The sequence below is a fragment of the Neodiprion virginianus genome, chromosome 2 (genome assembly GCF_021901495.1).
Source record: "Neodiprion virginianus isolate iyNeoVirg1 chromosome 2, iyNeoVirg1.1, whole genome shotgun sequence".
In the NCBI taxonomy this organism is placed as follows: Eukaryota; Metazoa; Arthropoda; class Insecta; order Hymenoptera; family Diprionidae; genus Neodiprion; species Neodiprion virginianus.
The window spans coordinates 10845992-10859607 of NC_060878.1; the positions used below are offsets into that span (position 1 = coordinate 10845992).

At 37.4% G+C, this 13616-nt stretch overlaps 1 protein-coding gene across 19 annotated transcripts in view; it reads right to left on the reverse strand.

Annotated features, from left to right (window-relative positions):
• LOC124297924 (probable GPI-anchored adhesin-like protein PGA55) overlaps positions 1-13616 on the reverse strand; it is a 122747-nt gene that overhangs the window by 47786 nt on the left and 61345 nt on the right. For 18 of the 19 annotated variants that reach the window (XM_046749344.1, XM_046749345.1, XM_046749342.1 and 15 more), the window contains exon 3: positions 4391-6121. In XM_046749344.1, coding sequence (XP_046605300.1) covers positions 4391-6073 — 1683 coding nt within the window. In that variant the 5' untranslated portion in view covers positions 6074-6121. The remainder of the gene's footprint in view (positions 1-4390; positions 6122-13616) is intronic. The other variant, XM_046749338.1, reaches the window with a different exon arrangement.

Sequence of the window (13616 nt, forward strand, 5' to 3'; positions counted from 1 at the left end):
GTTCATCAGGCAGGAAATATATTGTGATGAGATCACGAGTGTAAATTGAAACTCAAGTTAACTGACCGTGACGTGAGGTTTGTTGAAAAAAATCTCTTCTCAGTGTGAAACGAACGAGGGATCCTAAACCGAGAGTTCAGTTATTATCATAAGTTTGCAATCATTAGAAAGCGTTGGACAGAGAATATTAATCATCTGTAGTTTAAAGAAACCCGTAAATAAATCGAGTTCATATAACTCTTGTCATAAAACTATCTCCTAGTTTCATACTAAATGCAGTACAGAGTGCGATATGTACAAATTTATTGATAACTGAGCTTTTGGAAGGTTAAATCTCAAAAAAAAAAATTGCAGAAAATTTCTTTACGAACAAAATCAGCGAAAAATATTCATGTAAATTGGATCAAACTTACGTTCCAATGTGATTAATGCAAATGTTATGAAATTATCGACAACCTTGGAAATATTTTAATTTCTACATCAGCAATAAGAGAATCGGAGATAGTTCTTACGAATACAATAAATTTCATAGATTTTGTTCGCTAATTTTTTTGGTTCAATTTTCCTCAAATAACTCACCTGGAAAGACCGAAACGTCACCGGTGCAAATCCTACAAAACGATTAAAAATAAAACTGTATAACCGTAATGGCGATCAACGGCAACTGCACGAGCATAACATCCTGAATCTGTTGCACAATTCGTTACAAAGTCTTCGCTTTCACCAACATTACAGTCAAGAGACTCGAGTCAAAAATAGAAAGAAATAAAAAAAAAAAAAGTCACAGCATTTTGCAATAACGAGTCAAATCATTCCGTATAACTGGTATTAGCGTATAACAATATACACGAAACCGACTCAGCGATATTTTTGTCGTAAAAACCGAATCCGATTAAAAACAATTATGTTTATTTAATTATTCAAAAAATCAGCAATTCGTCGATCGTCCCAATCAGCTACAACTCGCGACGTTACACATTGTACAACGGAACGGAAACTAGGGGAAAACTTGTCGTTTTCAATTTTTATTTGTTTATTTATTTTGTTTTTTTTTATTTCAATCAACTTACATCCGTATACACCTCTCGTGCCGCGTTTTTGACCGGGAATCGCCGAGCGCAACGTGTTACCTGGACCCGATTTACACTGAACTCGCGAGACTCGACGCGGAGAGACCGAGGAGCGGAAAGGGAAGGGGCCGGGGGGGGGGGGGGGGGGGGAGGAGGGAGGGGGTCCGTGGCCCCCGTTGTTCCACGTCACGAGTCACCCGACCGATTAAAACTGTGCCGAACCTGCGCGTCTTGCGGTGCGCCGATAATGCCGCGCCCTGATTGGTCCTCTTTTCGTCTTTCACTCGTTCGTTGACGTTTTGTTGTATTTTTTTTTTTTTTTTTTTCCGTTGCTCTATTCAATAAGGCCCAACTAGCTAGCATCGCTCGGACTACTAGCTGTTTTTTTTTTTCGTACATTATGGTACAATATAATATGCAATCTTGATTTTCGGTTTTTACGATTTTCTAGAGATTTACTGTCTGTGTATTGAATAAATTGTCAGGTGTACGGAATGGGGGTGAAATATTCCGAGGAAACGAATGCCGTTGTTTGTTTTGTAGAATTATTATCATGTTGCGAGAAAAGGGCGAATTTTAAAGGAGGCATAAAAATAAAAATTCAATTTCTGAAACGTACGTGCAGGACGTCCGACGTCGTAGAAAAGGTTTGTCTTTACTCTGGTAAAGGTATTTCGAATCAATGGTTTTATTTTAACGTGAACGGGTTTTGTTTGGGCATCTGGGTGATGCAACGTAATTGTATCTAAATTCAACCTAACTCGCGTGTTAAAGGTGAGGTTGGGCAAAAAAGAAACCCGATACAGAGCGCACCTCAGGAATGAGAACGTAAAAACTATTTGATTGATTGAACCGTTACGTACAATGTAATTTTTTTTATTTTTGATAATTTTGATAATATTCAACGATAACAATTTTTGCCAGGTACAATGGATATTTGTTTTAATAATTTTACTATGTTGCAGGTTAAGTTATACCGTTTGACCTTGTTATTATTATTTAGGACTCCAATGGGAACCGAGGTCCTTGATTGGCTTATTGCTGACGATGCAAAAACGGAGTGTCTCGTAGATTTATCATGCCGCAATTCAAAAGCATGGCTACGAAAAAAAAAAGAAAGTTGTAAAAAAAATGTCTCTGACTTTGGAGCATGTTTCATCACTCGAGTAAATCGTTTCTATAGAATTTTTAAACAAATTATTGCAGACGGCTGCTTGACGATCAAGTTAGGATAAATAATTAGCATTTAAAATTCAGTCAATTTTCGCATTTTCGCTACACATGCGAATTTTGATCGCGAAACTTTGGTACAAAGGTCGAATCTTGAATTTTCAGGACTTATACGTTCCAGCCTCTGAATCAAAAATTCGTGTAAGAGGAAAAACCATTCGAAAACGTACGTTTTTATCAAGTTTAGATTGTCAAACGGTGTAGGCTGCAGCCCTGCAGCGTCGGATCGTTGGAGAAAGTGAGAAACGAGCACAGACCAAAATTGTCCAGATCTCACAATCGCTATGCGTGGGCGTAAGTGACGGAATGATATTTAAAAATCGGGTGAATGATTTGTTTCATGAATGCCGAGGGCCGAATTAAAACTCAAAAATGTTATAAAATGATCCAGTATCGATTGTCTGGAAATTTTTATGCTTACTTGAAATAATTGCAACAAAATCGGACAGGGAAGTTTGGTCGATGATTTCGTTTTTTGGTATCTATTTCAAAGCAACGGCGGTTGGTTCGCATTACCGATACTCTGTATATTCACCAGATTGCTTTAACATCGCGAATAGAGTCAATCGATTGCTTACGAAATCGTCGAAGACCGTTCAATATTATTGTGCAGCGCTAATGGATTCGCGTTTCGAATTTCATATTCTTGTTTAAACATACGGTAATTTGACGACCGTTTTCACTCGTCGTTAGCAAAGACGTTGAACGTATCACTTTTGTGGAAGACTGCGAGGAAATTCGAGGACAAAAACGCTAACAGAAAAATGAAAAATTTGTTATTTTTATAAAGCAATGACAGTGAATTGATAATATCATTCTTGGCTGAAACTATAAACAACGTTGTAAGAAAATTTGGTTTATAAAAATTATACGTGATCATAGGTGAAATTTCAGCTTATAAAAAGTGCATATATTTTTATAAAACTTGTTTTCTTTCACTTCTTTTCCCTTAAATGGCCCAAGTTTCGAAAGTTGTCGATACTGTGACGTTCGCTCGTCCGTTTGCACTAATTTTCACGTCATTGGAACAGATACTTAATATCTACACCTGTTTGTGATGAGCATAAAAATTGTTGGTCAAAAAACATAGAAAAATTGTACCGAAAATTCGATAAGCATGATTGTTGAAAATGCTTCGACGATCGTGGAGAAAAATATTCCTAAATGGATCGTAAAAAAAAAAAAATGTGAGAAGTTACATTTTTTTCACAACCAAACGCACAATATTTGGAAAATAATACTTTTCAAAAAAATTTATTTGCGTAAAGAACTCAATTTTTGTACACAATATAGGCACGAATCAACATTTGAAACAATGATATTTCGTGTGGAATTTTCAATACGAAAATTTTGCGAACAAATTGAAAACACGTGCAGAGAATTCGTTGAATTTTAGGAGTAAATACAGAATTCAAAGAGGATTGAAACAAAGAGATTCGTTTCGGTTAATTTCAGGGTTGCAAATTTTTTAATGAAAAAGTAATGCATTAACCATTACTTTTTCAATTCATAATGGAAATAGTTTCCATTACAACATTTAATTTAATGATGTAGTTGAAATAATTTCCATTAAAACATTAAATTTAATAATTGAGTGGAAACGATTTCCATTAAAACATTAAATTTAATGTTTTAACGAAGACACTAATGAAATCAAAAACGTAATGCATTATTTGCAACCCTGGTTAATTTAAAAAATTGCAGAAGAAATTACCGAAGATCATCGAAACAACTCCAGCCTTCGACTAATTTCCCTGAAAATTTTGTCTACTATTTTTCGGATAATTTTTCATACTTTTTCAGTCAACATTTACACGAGGACATGAAATTGCGCTGGAACAATATTACAGAGACCCTATGAAACGTGACATAATCCAAAGATGCGAGTTTGAATTGAGTAACGAAACATAGAATCCGAAATCAGTAAAACACCGTGTTCATTTCTAAATATCGATAGTTGCGTTAACATAACGAATTTCAACAACGGATCGGAATCCTAGATCCTTAAAGACGAAAACAACGACATGAGAAAACCACAAGTGATATGGGATGAGAAATTAGTATTAACAAATAAAAACAACGACACTTACATGAACATCACACTTGTTAGAGACATCGCTTATTTCGTCATCAGGAGTAGCTAAGGGAGCAAGCTGCCGAAGGTCAACCTGAGCGTTCAAACCGTCTGGAAGGTTAGTGAGAGCGAGGTTAGATCCAACGGAATCGACTTGAGCGCCCTCTTCCGGTTTCGGGGCTTCAGTCGCCTGTTCGACCGTCGTCCAGGACTCGAATTCCTGTTCACCATGATCAGGAGCCTCGCTGAAGCAATTCTCAGCGTATTTGCTCTCGGTGAAAACACGGGGCGATTCATTGTCCGAAGGGGTCTTTTCCGTCGCCTGGATAACCTCGACTGTGGCGTCATTCGTCTTAGTTGGTAGATCCTGAACGACCTCTGTGACGGTGAAAACCGGCATCGTCTTACCTTCGAAGACATCGTGATCGTCGACATTCCGACCGTGATCCCGGGTCTCGTGCTCCTCCATTTCCCGCAGGACCTTTCGTTCGAACTCCAGAAAATCACGAGTGCTCGATATCTCGAAGGACTCGGACCTCTCCACGTTCAGATCCGACGACTTCGATATTATCTCCTGTACCAGCTCTTCGGCGGCAGCCTTCACCGCGTTTCTCATCGCCTCTTCAGGATCCTCGAGTGTATCAACCTCGTCACCAACCTCCTGAAGGGTTTCCTGCTCCGACGAAACTTCCTCCGTTATCAAATCGGTCTGAGAGTCCTTAACGGGTACGATCAAGTCGGGATCCATGACTGTCCTCGTGTTTCCTGGATAACAAGCGAGAAGATCAACGGAGACGTTCTGATCCCGGGACGCTACGGAATCCGCGTCTGATCCGAGCTGCGGTAAACTCTCGTCGAAGTTGTCCGAGAACTGACCAATCTGCATCGTGTCCCCGGACGATTCCGGATTCGACCAAGTGTCGAGTAGCTCGTTGGTCCTCGAGGACGAGTCCTTGGACTCTGTGTTTAGGCGACAGAATTCCTCGGTCCTCTGCGAGTCGGCTCGTTCTTCTTTCTCAGCTTCATCCACGATCGTTGGAATCAACTGCCCGACGTCGAGTTCCCGGTGATCATCTCCATCCACCTCTTGGTGGAGGTTGTCTTGTGTCACTGTGGCGTTTGACTGTCCGGTCACGTCTGCGACAGTCGTTTCTTCGGCGTTTACCGATTGGCCGATATCCGTTCCAGCGGTTTCTTTGTTCGTTCGGGCTTCGCTCACCTCCGCGAACCCAAAGTCCGGCGGGAAATTTCCGTTTTCACTGACTACCCCGGCCTCGGTAAGGTTGTGATGATTCATCTCGGCGATTATGAACTCCGAGTTTACGTCCCGAGGACTCGCCCTCGGCTCAAGGATTATCTTCGTTATCTCCGGCTGACCACCTTCGATGTAATCTGTCGCCTCGAACGCTGCGTCCTCACCGGTTCCCACCATTTCCGTCGTCGACGATATTCTCAAGGCCAGTTCGCTCTCTATAAGCTCCTGCAAGCTCTTGTCGTCCACGCTGATCTCGTTCTTAGCGCATCCGTTGTTCGCAAGGATTAACTCTTCCTCCGACAGTGTGATTAGTTGGTTGTTACTGCGGGGTGTTATGCAGGTTTCTAAGTCTAGCAAACCGTTGTTAGAGCTAACACCGCACGCTTCACTCGTTTTGTTACTACTTACTACATTTATCGACTTCTTTGACGCCACCTCCGCCATTTCTTGCTTATTTTACTTTTATCCTTCCGCTTTTTCTCCCTTCGATATCTGAAACACAAGTAATTTTCAGTTAGGGCTCATCGGTCTAGAACTGTTTTCAGTATTTTTAATCGAGAAATTGCGTCAGTCCTTTTGACTCGTACTTAATTAACGACAGTTAGTCACCTGGATTTGTCGAATAGTTCAGATCAATCGAATTCGATCGATTTACACCTCTGTCTTTCGATTTTATTTAACATAGAAAAAACACGACAACTGGAAGAATTTATTTTGACAATAAAATCCGGATTGAACCATTCGTTGGTTACATTCGACTGAAAATTCGAAATAATTCCCAGAAAGTCTTTTTAATATCGCGGCCAGAAACTGTCAGGACTTGGAAAAATCCCATGGGTTGAATCGGAAGAAAGTGCAGGTCGAGTTCACGGAGAGCGGTTAAATCTGATGCCCGGACGTTTTTCAATATCGGCTGCGGAATCTCTCCGAAGTTTTAAATCAGAGAAGATATTGGCATGCTTGCACTCTGAGAGCTTCTGAGATAGATGGATATTTCATCCACTGACGCATCAGCGCCACGGAAATGTCGGAAAAGTCGAGAAAAGTGTTCGAAGATGGGAGAAAAGTAAAGCGAGTGATAAAAGTCTAGACGGCGGAGAGCGAGAGAGGTTTTATTTTCATAAATGGCGAATTCTCTGACCGAGAAAAAAAAAAATTCATCAGATTCAAGGAAATGACGCGCAACTTAAATTAAATTCCTTAGCTTTCGTGAAATCCGACAATTTCAACTAAAAATTCGACCTCGGAGTCTCGTTTTTTTTTTTTTTCTGACTACGGTATTACGATTAATTTATTTACAGAATCTATAGAAATTAACGAATATTGATAACTTTCAACGAAATGTTTCGAGGAACGCCTTTATATTCTTTGTTATAGATCCGCGGCCCTTGTCGAGATATTTCGATTATCACAGACTGTAAATATTGTTTCTGCCTATCTCCACAGATTAACAAAGCCCGGAAGGCGGTGTGGATTGATCACCGGAAACACGGAGACTTATCCTTAGAAATCAAACATTCGATGCGAGAAAGTTGGACGAGATTGATGGAATTCTTAGATTATACAATCTTGAATTACAGCGGATTCGGTATCGAGGTAAAGACAAAATTCAACTATTCTTTTTACTTTTTATCGATATCTAAAAAATTTTATGATATTCAACGATTTCAAAACTGCTGAATTGTAACTAAATTAATTTCATAGCTATTGATACGTCGATAACTTAACAACGCTTGATGATTTCTGTCAATACGATCTTTAAATTCGTTCGAGAAAAGGGAAAAAATATTCCATTAACGAGCTTCGTGCAATAATATGAGAAAAAAAAAAAAAAAATACAAATTATTACCGACTTGCGAGAAAGATTTTTACCGATTCCCAATTCGATACAAACAACGTTAACAAATCATGCAAAATTTCATACAGATCCATGAAAAAACAATGTAAAAAACGTCGAATGAACAACTTTATCCATAAATCAAGGTTCAACGCAAGGTTATCGCACCTTTGTATCGAATTAATTACAACATGATTTTAACGGTAAGAATCATTAGCCACGCCGATATTTTTTCAACGACTTTGAATCCAGTTTTACGTCGCGTTATGTGTCCCGCCAGATAATCATGGACCGGTTTATTTTCGTTGCAGTTTTCGCAATCAGCGCACGGAGTGCGAGTATTTGCATATGTATAGGAGATTCTGCGAGAAGCGGGAAATTTTTTCGCGAGTAGAAATTTTTACGACTCAGCAGAATATGTAAAGTTTGAAAAAGATCCGAAGTTGAATTTTCAGTTAGCTTTGAAACGAGCTATTATCAACCGAAATCGGCCTTGATAAAATGTGCTCGATGTAATTTAACCGCTGTCAGATTATCAATCACTCCACTATTGGACTAAAAATTTATACGGTTTCTAATTTTCATCGCTACCGAGGAAAAGAAGTTTTCCAAAACAGCTCAAGAGAACCTAATTAATTCACTTACGGTCAACAAACTTCCGTTTTTTATTTTTTAACCGTATCGTACGGATGAATCACCGTTAAAATTTCGATACCGCAAGTTTTTTCTTACTCTCTCATCGAGTAAAAATTTTGCAAACTTTGAAACGAACTTTTCAACATTCAGCATATCGATATCGATACTTTTTCTTTCGTATCGATTTCGAGGCTGAAATATAGCGCCTTAAAGCTCGATCCGCACACGTCGATTAATTAAAATCGCGACGAGTGGCAGTTTTCAGTTCTGATCTGTAAATAAGGAGCGAACGGAATGCAATTTGCGATTGCATCAACGAGACTAAACGGCAGTGACATATTTTCCGCAAAAGGATTTCAGATCTATATTAGACTCCGTATAATAGCGCCTACCTAGATGCATCGCTCTTATACCATTCAATTACACGCCTTCGGCTTATATCATCAACGTGCGTGACTTCGACTCGTCGTTTTCTCGGTACTTCGCTCCGATTACGGCTGATATCGCTCTTATATCTTCTCGACAGATGACTAACCGTTTGTACAGGAATAAACTACAACCGCAGCAGCGACGCGATTGACATTTTTTTTTTTTTTAAACAATTTAATCAAAATTTCTGACAAATTAGATCAATTTCTGGCTATTATATATTTATATTTTAGAAAAAAAACGTCTTGTTTCATTGAATATATTATTTCACAAATATGTCCAGAATTTTTGAACTGAGTGTTAAAAGAATTCGTTTCATCTGTTTTTTTTTTTTTTTTTTCAATATTTCGAATTATTCGTTCAGAAATGCATTCTAGATTTTCAGAAGAGGCTATGAACCTAACCTAAGGATAAACAGTCAGAAAGATGTGAATTCGAACTTTTTTGATTTTCAATACTACAAAAGGATGCGAATACTTTCCACAATGATTTTTATCAACAATTTTTTCGACAATTTTCAGACGTAAACAGAACGATTGAAACTTTCCTAGAAATAATACAGAATTTTTTTACCAACTGTATTAAAATACGAAATATCTGTGTTGATTTTCTTTTCATAAAATTCTTACCGACTTTAAATTTGTAAATCTACGAAATCACGCAGAGACTTTGTTCAATAAAATTGCCTGAAACTTCGTAAAGAATTTCCCAACATTTCTACGGATTTCTGGTAAAATTTATTGTTACATTGAGAAGTTAAAAATGTCTTCGAACCTTCGAATTCACTGTACAAAGAGGCACGAGTCGTGCTTATTTGAAAGTGTCTCGATGGGAATGAAGATATATTTTAAGTGGAACATTCAATAACCGTAACATGTTTTTTTTTTTTACATCTTCTCTTTTTAATTAATAGCTTTGACATAAGTATGCCTGTGTCAATGACTGGCTTCCAGCCACGAGAAAAGAAAGCACGTTATGGAAAGGAGGAGGCGTCGAATGGACTACGGAGCCGGAATATTCCGGATTGGTGAGTAAAAAAGTACTCGAATGCAACGGAGAAATTGTGAACGTTCCGACTCATCGTTTAGGAACGACGAGTCGTGACGTCACCGACAGTCATGGACAACATACGCTCGACCATTGACTTCATTTTTTTTTTTTTTTTAAACCGACGCAGTTTTTCAAAAGACATTACAAAAATTATTTCATATCTTTTAAGTCAAACGTTTGAAAAACGATGCTCTATTTTCGAGTAAACGTAGGTTGAAAAAAAAAAAAGAAAGAAAGAAGAAGAACCGTAGGTGAAAAAATTGGAGACAAAAAAATTGATTGAAGTTTGTTTGTTTGTTTTTTTTTTTTTCCTGTATATGGATTTTTCGCATTTCGACCAAGTTCGCATCACGATTTTGCGAAACCAAAAACCACTTGTTTGCAAAATTCGTAGGAGATTTGATGAAAAGTTGCTACTTTTTTTTTTTTTCATGTCAAGAAATAGTTTCTTTCGTCACGCTTACGGATAAACTAACAAGAAGTGACGTTTACTCGGTCGGTAAGGACCGACTAACCAAAGGAGTCTATTTAGGAATGTCATTTTTGAGTTTAACGTCTGGTCTGGCATACATGCGAACACGTGGTTCGTATTCGAAAACAATGGACCGCATTATGTGCCGGAGAGCATGGTGTCTGCTCGAAAGGAATGCGGGATGGTGCTTACGCAGCCCGTATTTTCTGCCCAAGCACCATCGTTCATCGATCCGTAAGCCACCGAAGTGCTTTTTAGATTTCCATAAGATTAAGACTTCCTACGGTGAAAGAAGAAACTATTAAATCATTAATTTGTGCACTGAGAAAAATTTCATTTGTTACAGTAACTGGAAAAATTCAGTAAAGCAGGTATTGTTAAAAAAAAAAAAAAACACTGTTTGAATATTGTTGGAATTACGAAAAACCATTTTGCGCTATTGCGGATCCTTTTTTGGTTATTGCAACGCAAAATCGGTTTCTGAAGTTTAAAAATAAAGGTAAAAAATGAAAATAGTTAAGGACTGAGCGGTAACCGGAAATAAAAATTTCTTTCAGTGTGCCGATAAGTCGATCATTATTATTGCTTGTTATATATATATTTCTAGTGTAAACACTTCGATGAAGCAGATTGTTTTTTAAAGTCTGATCAATCGTTGATAAAACATGGTCTCTTTAAATTTCAATTTCATCAAGTTCAAAAAGCATACTTATTGCAATGTCGCGACAGGTTTTTGGAAACGAAAACCTTTTTTTTTTTTTCGACACCGTGAGTTGCACGAAAAAGTATGAGCCGTAGTAAAAAATTCCAGTATTGTGAGAAATTTGATTTTGGTTAATTCTAGTCTGCAAAGAAGGCTAAAGGAACTTCGAATCAATGAAAAATTTATCAAGGATTCAAAAACTGCGAGGGCACCGAACTGATAAAGGGAAAAAATTTATTTAAACAGATGTTGCAAAAAAAAAACATTCCGAACATTGGATATGAAATAGCAATCGCAGTTGTATCAAAACAAATTTAGACTACGGTAAAAAGTCGATCTAAAAAAAAAAAAAGAAGTGTCGGGATTTTTTATAAACTTAAAATCTTAACCTATCAATCGGTTTCTCAGTTCTTCGGAAAAAATTTTCCACCCATTCTGATAATTTTTTTTCGTCAACTTTACAACGATATCTTAATTCTCGCGGAGATTTTCTTTATTACATCGCAGGGGAGGTTTTTGAAAACGCGACTAAATCAAACAAGAAGAACCTAATTACCGAAAAACAAAAAAAAAATAATTCATATCGATCACCCTTCAGCATGTAAAAGCTTAAAAATACACGAGGAGCAGAACGAAGTGAGCTTTTTTCACGAGTACGATAAAAAAGAAAAAAGTTTTTCTCATACAGATGGCGTTCTCCTGAATCCAGCGGTGGGGTATCAGTGTTGCCAACACCCCGGCACCCCACGACGGGGCTAACGACTTGTGAAGAAACTGTAATAAAGTTGAGCCCCAAAGTATTATACACAGAAACTCGAGGAGACAACCAAGTTATTACTCATATTAGCCGTTCAGCTTACAGACGCAACACGTGACGAAGCGACGCCGAGCTCGGCGTAAAACAGCATCTGAACAAACCTCTGCAGGCGATATAACTCACGACCCACACCGTATGTATGGGCAATTCCGTGCCAACGTCGCAATGTTTTGACATCAACGTTACAAACATTCGTTGAAATTTTTACGGATGATAAGAAATCTTGAGATTTTCATTTTTTTTCTGTTCTAGGGTGTAACCGATATTAAAAACCATTTTTTTTTTTTTTTTTTAACTGTATTCCGAAAATTTTGGACGTTTGAAAAATCATTATATCATTTCATTACGACGTTCGTTAATTATTATGTTATGTACAAGTTTCAAAAATTCCGAGAAAAATTCTAGAATTCTTCGATTATCCATAGCAGGCGTTCCCGGTTCAAATTGAGGAAAATAATCTATTCTCTTGTCTACTTTTATGTATAGTTTTGCCGAGAAACCGTACGTTGACCTTCAAATTTACCTCGAAGTTTGTTGAAAATTTTCGTAACGATCAAAAGTGCATTTTCACAGGACGAACGAATACTTTTTCCAACTGCTGAAAAATACGACGAAGGAAAACGGTGTATTATTCTGTCATAGGAAGAAATTTGAAACGATCAGAGAAAAGTATATTCAATTTGTTGGATCAATAATAACAAAAAAAATAAATAAATAAATAAAAATATTGAATTCTTTCAACTGTAACTACATGTATGAAAAGAAGTTACGGATTCAGATTAACTTCTAATTTTCACAAGGTGTGCAAAAATTTTTTATGCAAACCTGAAATTTTTTCAAGCCAATCTGCCGAACTGCTTTGACCCGTTACTGTAAATCCAATTGAGGATAATTCGGGTAAAAAACTGGTTGAGGAATTTACATAGAATGCCCTGTATATGTCTTGATCACTTTTAGCTCATCAGGCCAGAGAAAGTCGACGTACAATATAATGTATATCATACACGAGGTATGAGCAGTTCACTCATTCATAGACAATCTTGTAACTGGCAGGAAATCTGGCCAATATACGTATTATTTATTTTTCTTTTTCGTTTTAATTTCTTATACTTGTAATTTTTTCTTTTTTCTCTTTTGTTTGTAGTTGTATTTTTCTTTTCATATATTCTGTGTTAATAAAAAATACAGTTGAACATTAGTTTTGCGGGTTATTCAGCTCGTCACCATTATATACATATGTATGTGTTATATATTTGAATTATTGAACACGAAGAGAAGCTTTACAGTACTAATTAATTCAATTATCTATACGCATAAGAAACCGTACGAAGATCTCATTTTCCTATTAAAAACTAAATAACTCCCGAGTTGTTAAAATTCCGACTATTTCTGACCAACTCACGGAGAAATTTTTAGAAGAAAAGTCAAAGTTATATTTTTAGAACTTTGTTTCGTATAAAAAAAAAAGCGCGAGAAGACTTCGAGTTTGAGATGAAGTTCTGAGAGAAAATTCGAAGGAAACACTTTAAATTAAATTCATCGAAAATTCAGCAGCTGAAGAAAAATATTTTCAACGAGACTGGAATTAGATTTTTCAAAAATTTTTCACAATTCAACTCGGATTAATTTTCTTCCTAGAACTCGCGACATGTTCATAAAATTCCCAATCGTTGGCAACGTTTTTCAGATACAGTTACTCGTATCACGACAATGCGGAATAAATTGGTGAAAATTTTAGCCAAAGAATCGGACTCGGAATATTCGTGCGCATGAAGTCGAACGGCATTCCAACTTTCACGTACTCGAAGATGAGTCATTTCTTTGACAGTTTACTCCGACCATTTCAATCACCTTGAAACAAAGTAATTCATTTAGGCGAGGGGCAATGGACGCCTGTAAACCTCGCTTCCCGCTGTCCATCTGCCCATCTGCCCCAATAGGACAGAAGCTATGCATTAGTGCCGGTTCTCAGCAGTAAACGATCTTTGAACCTAATTGCTTATGCCTCTTTTACACGTGACTAAGCTTATGGATCATAAGTAT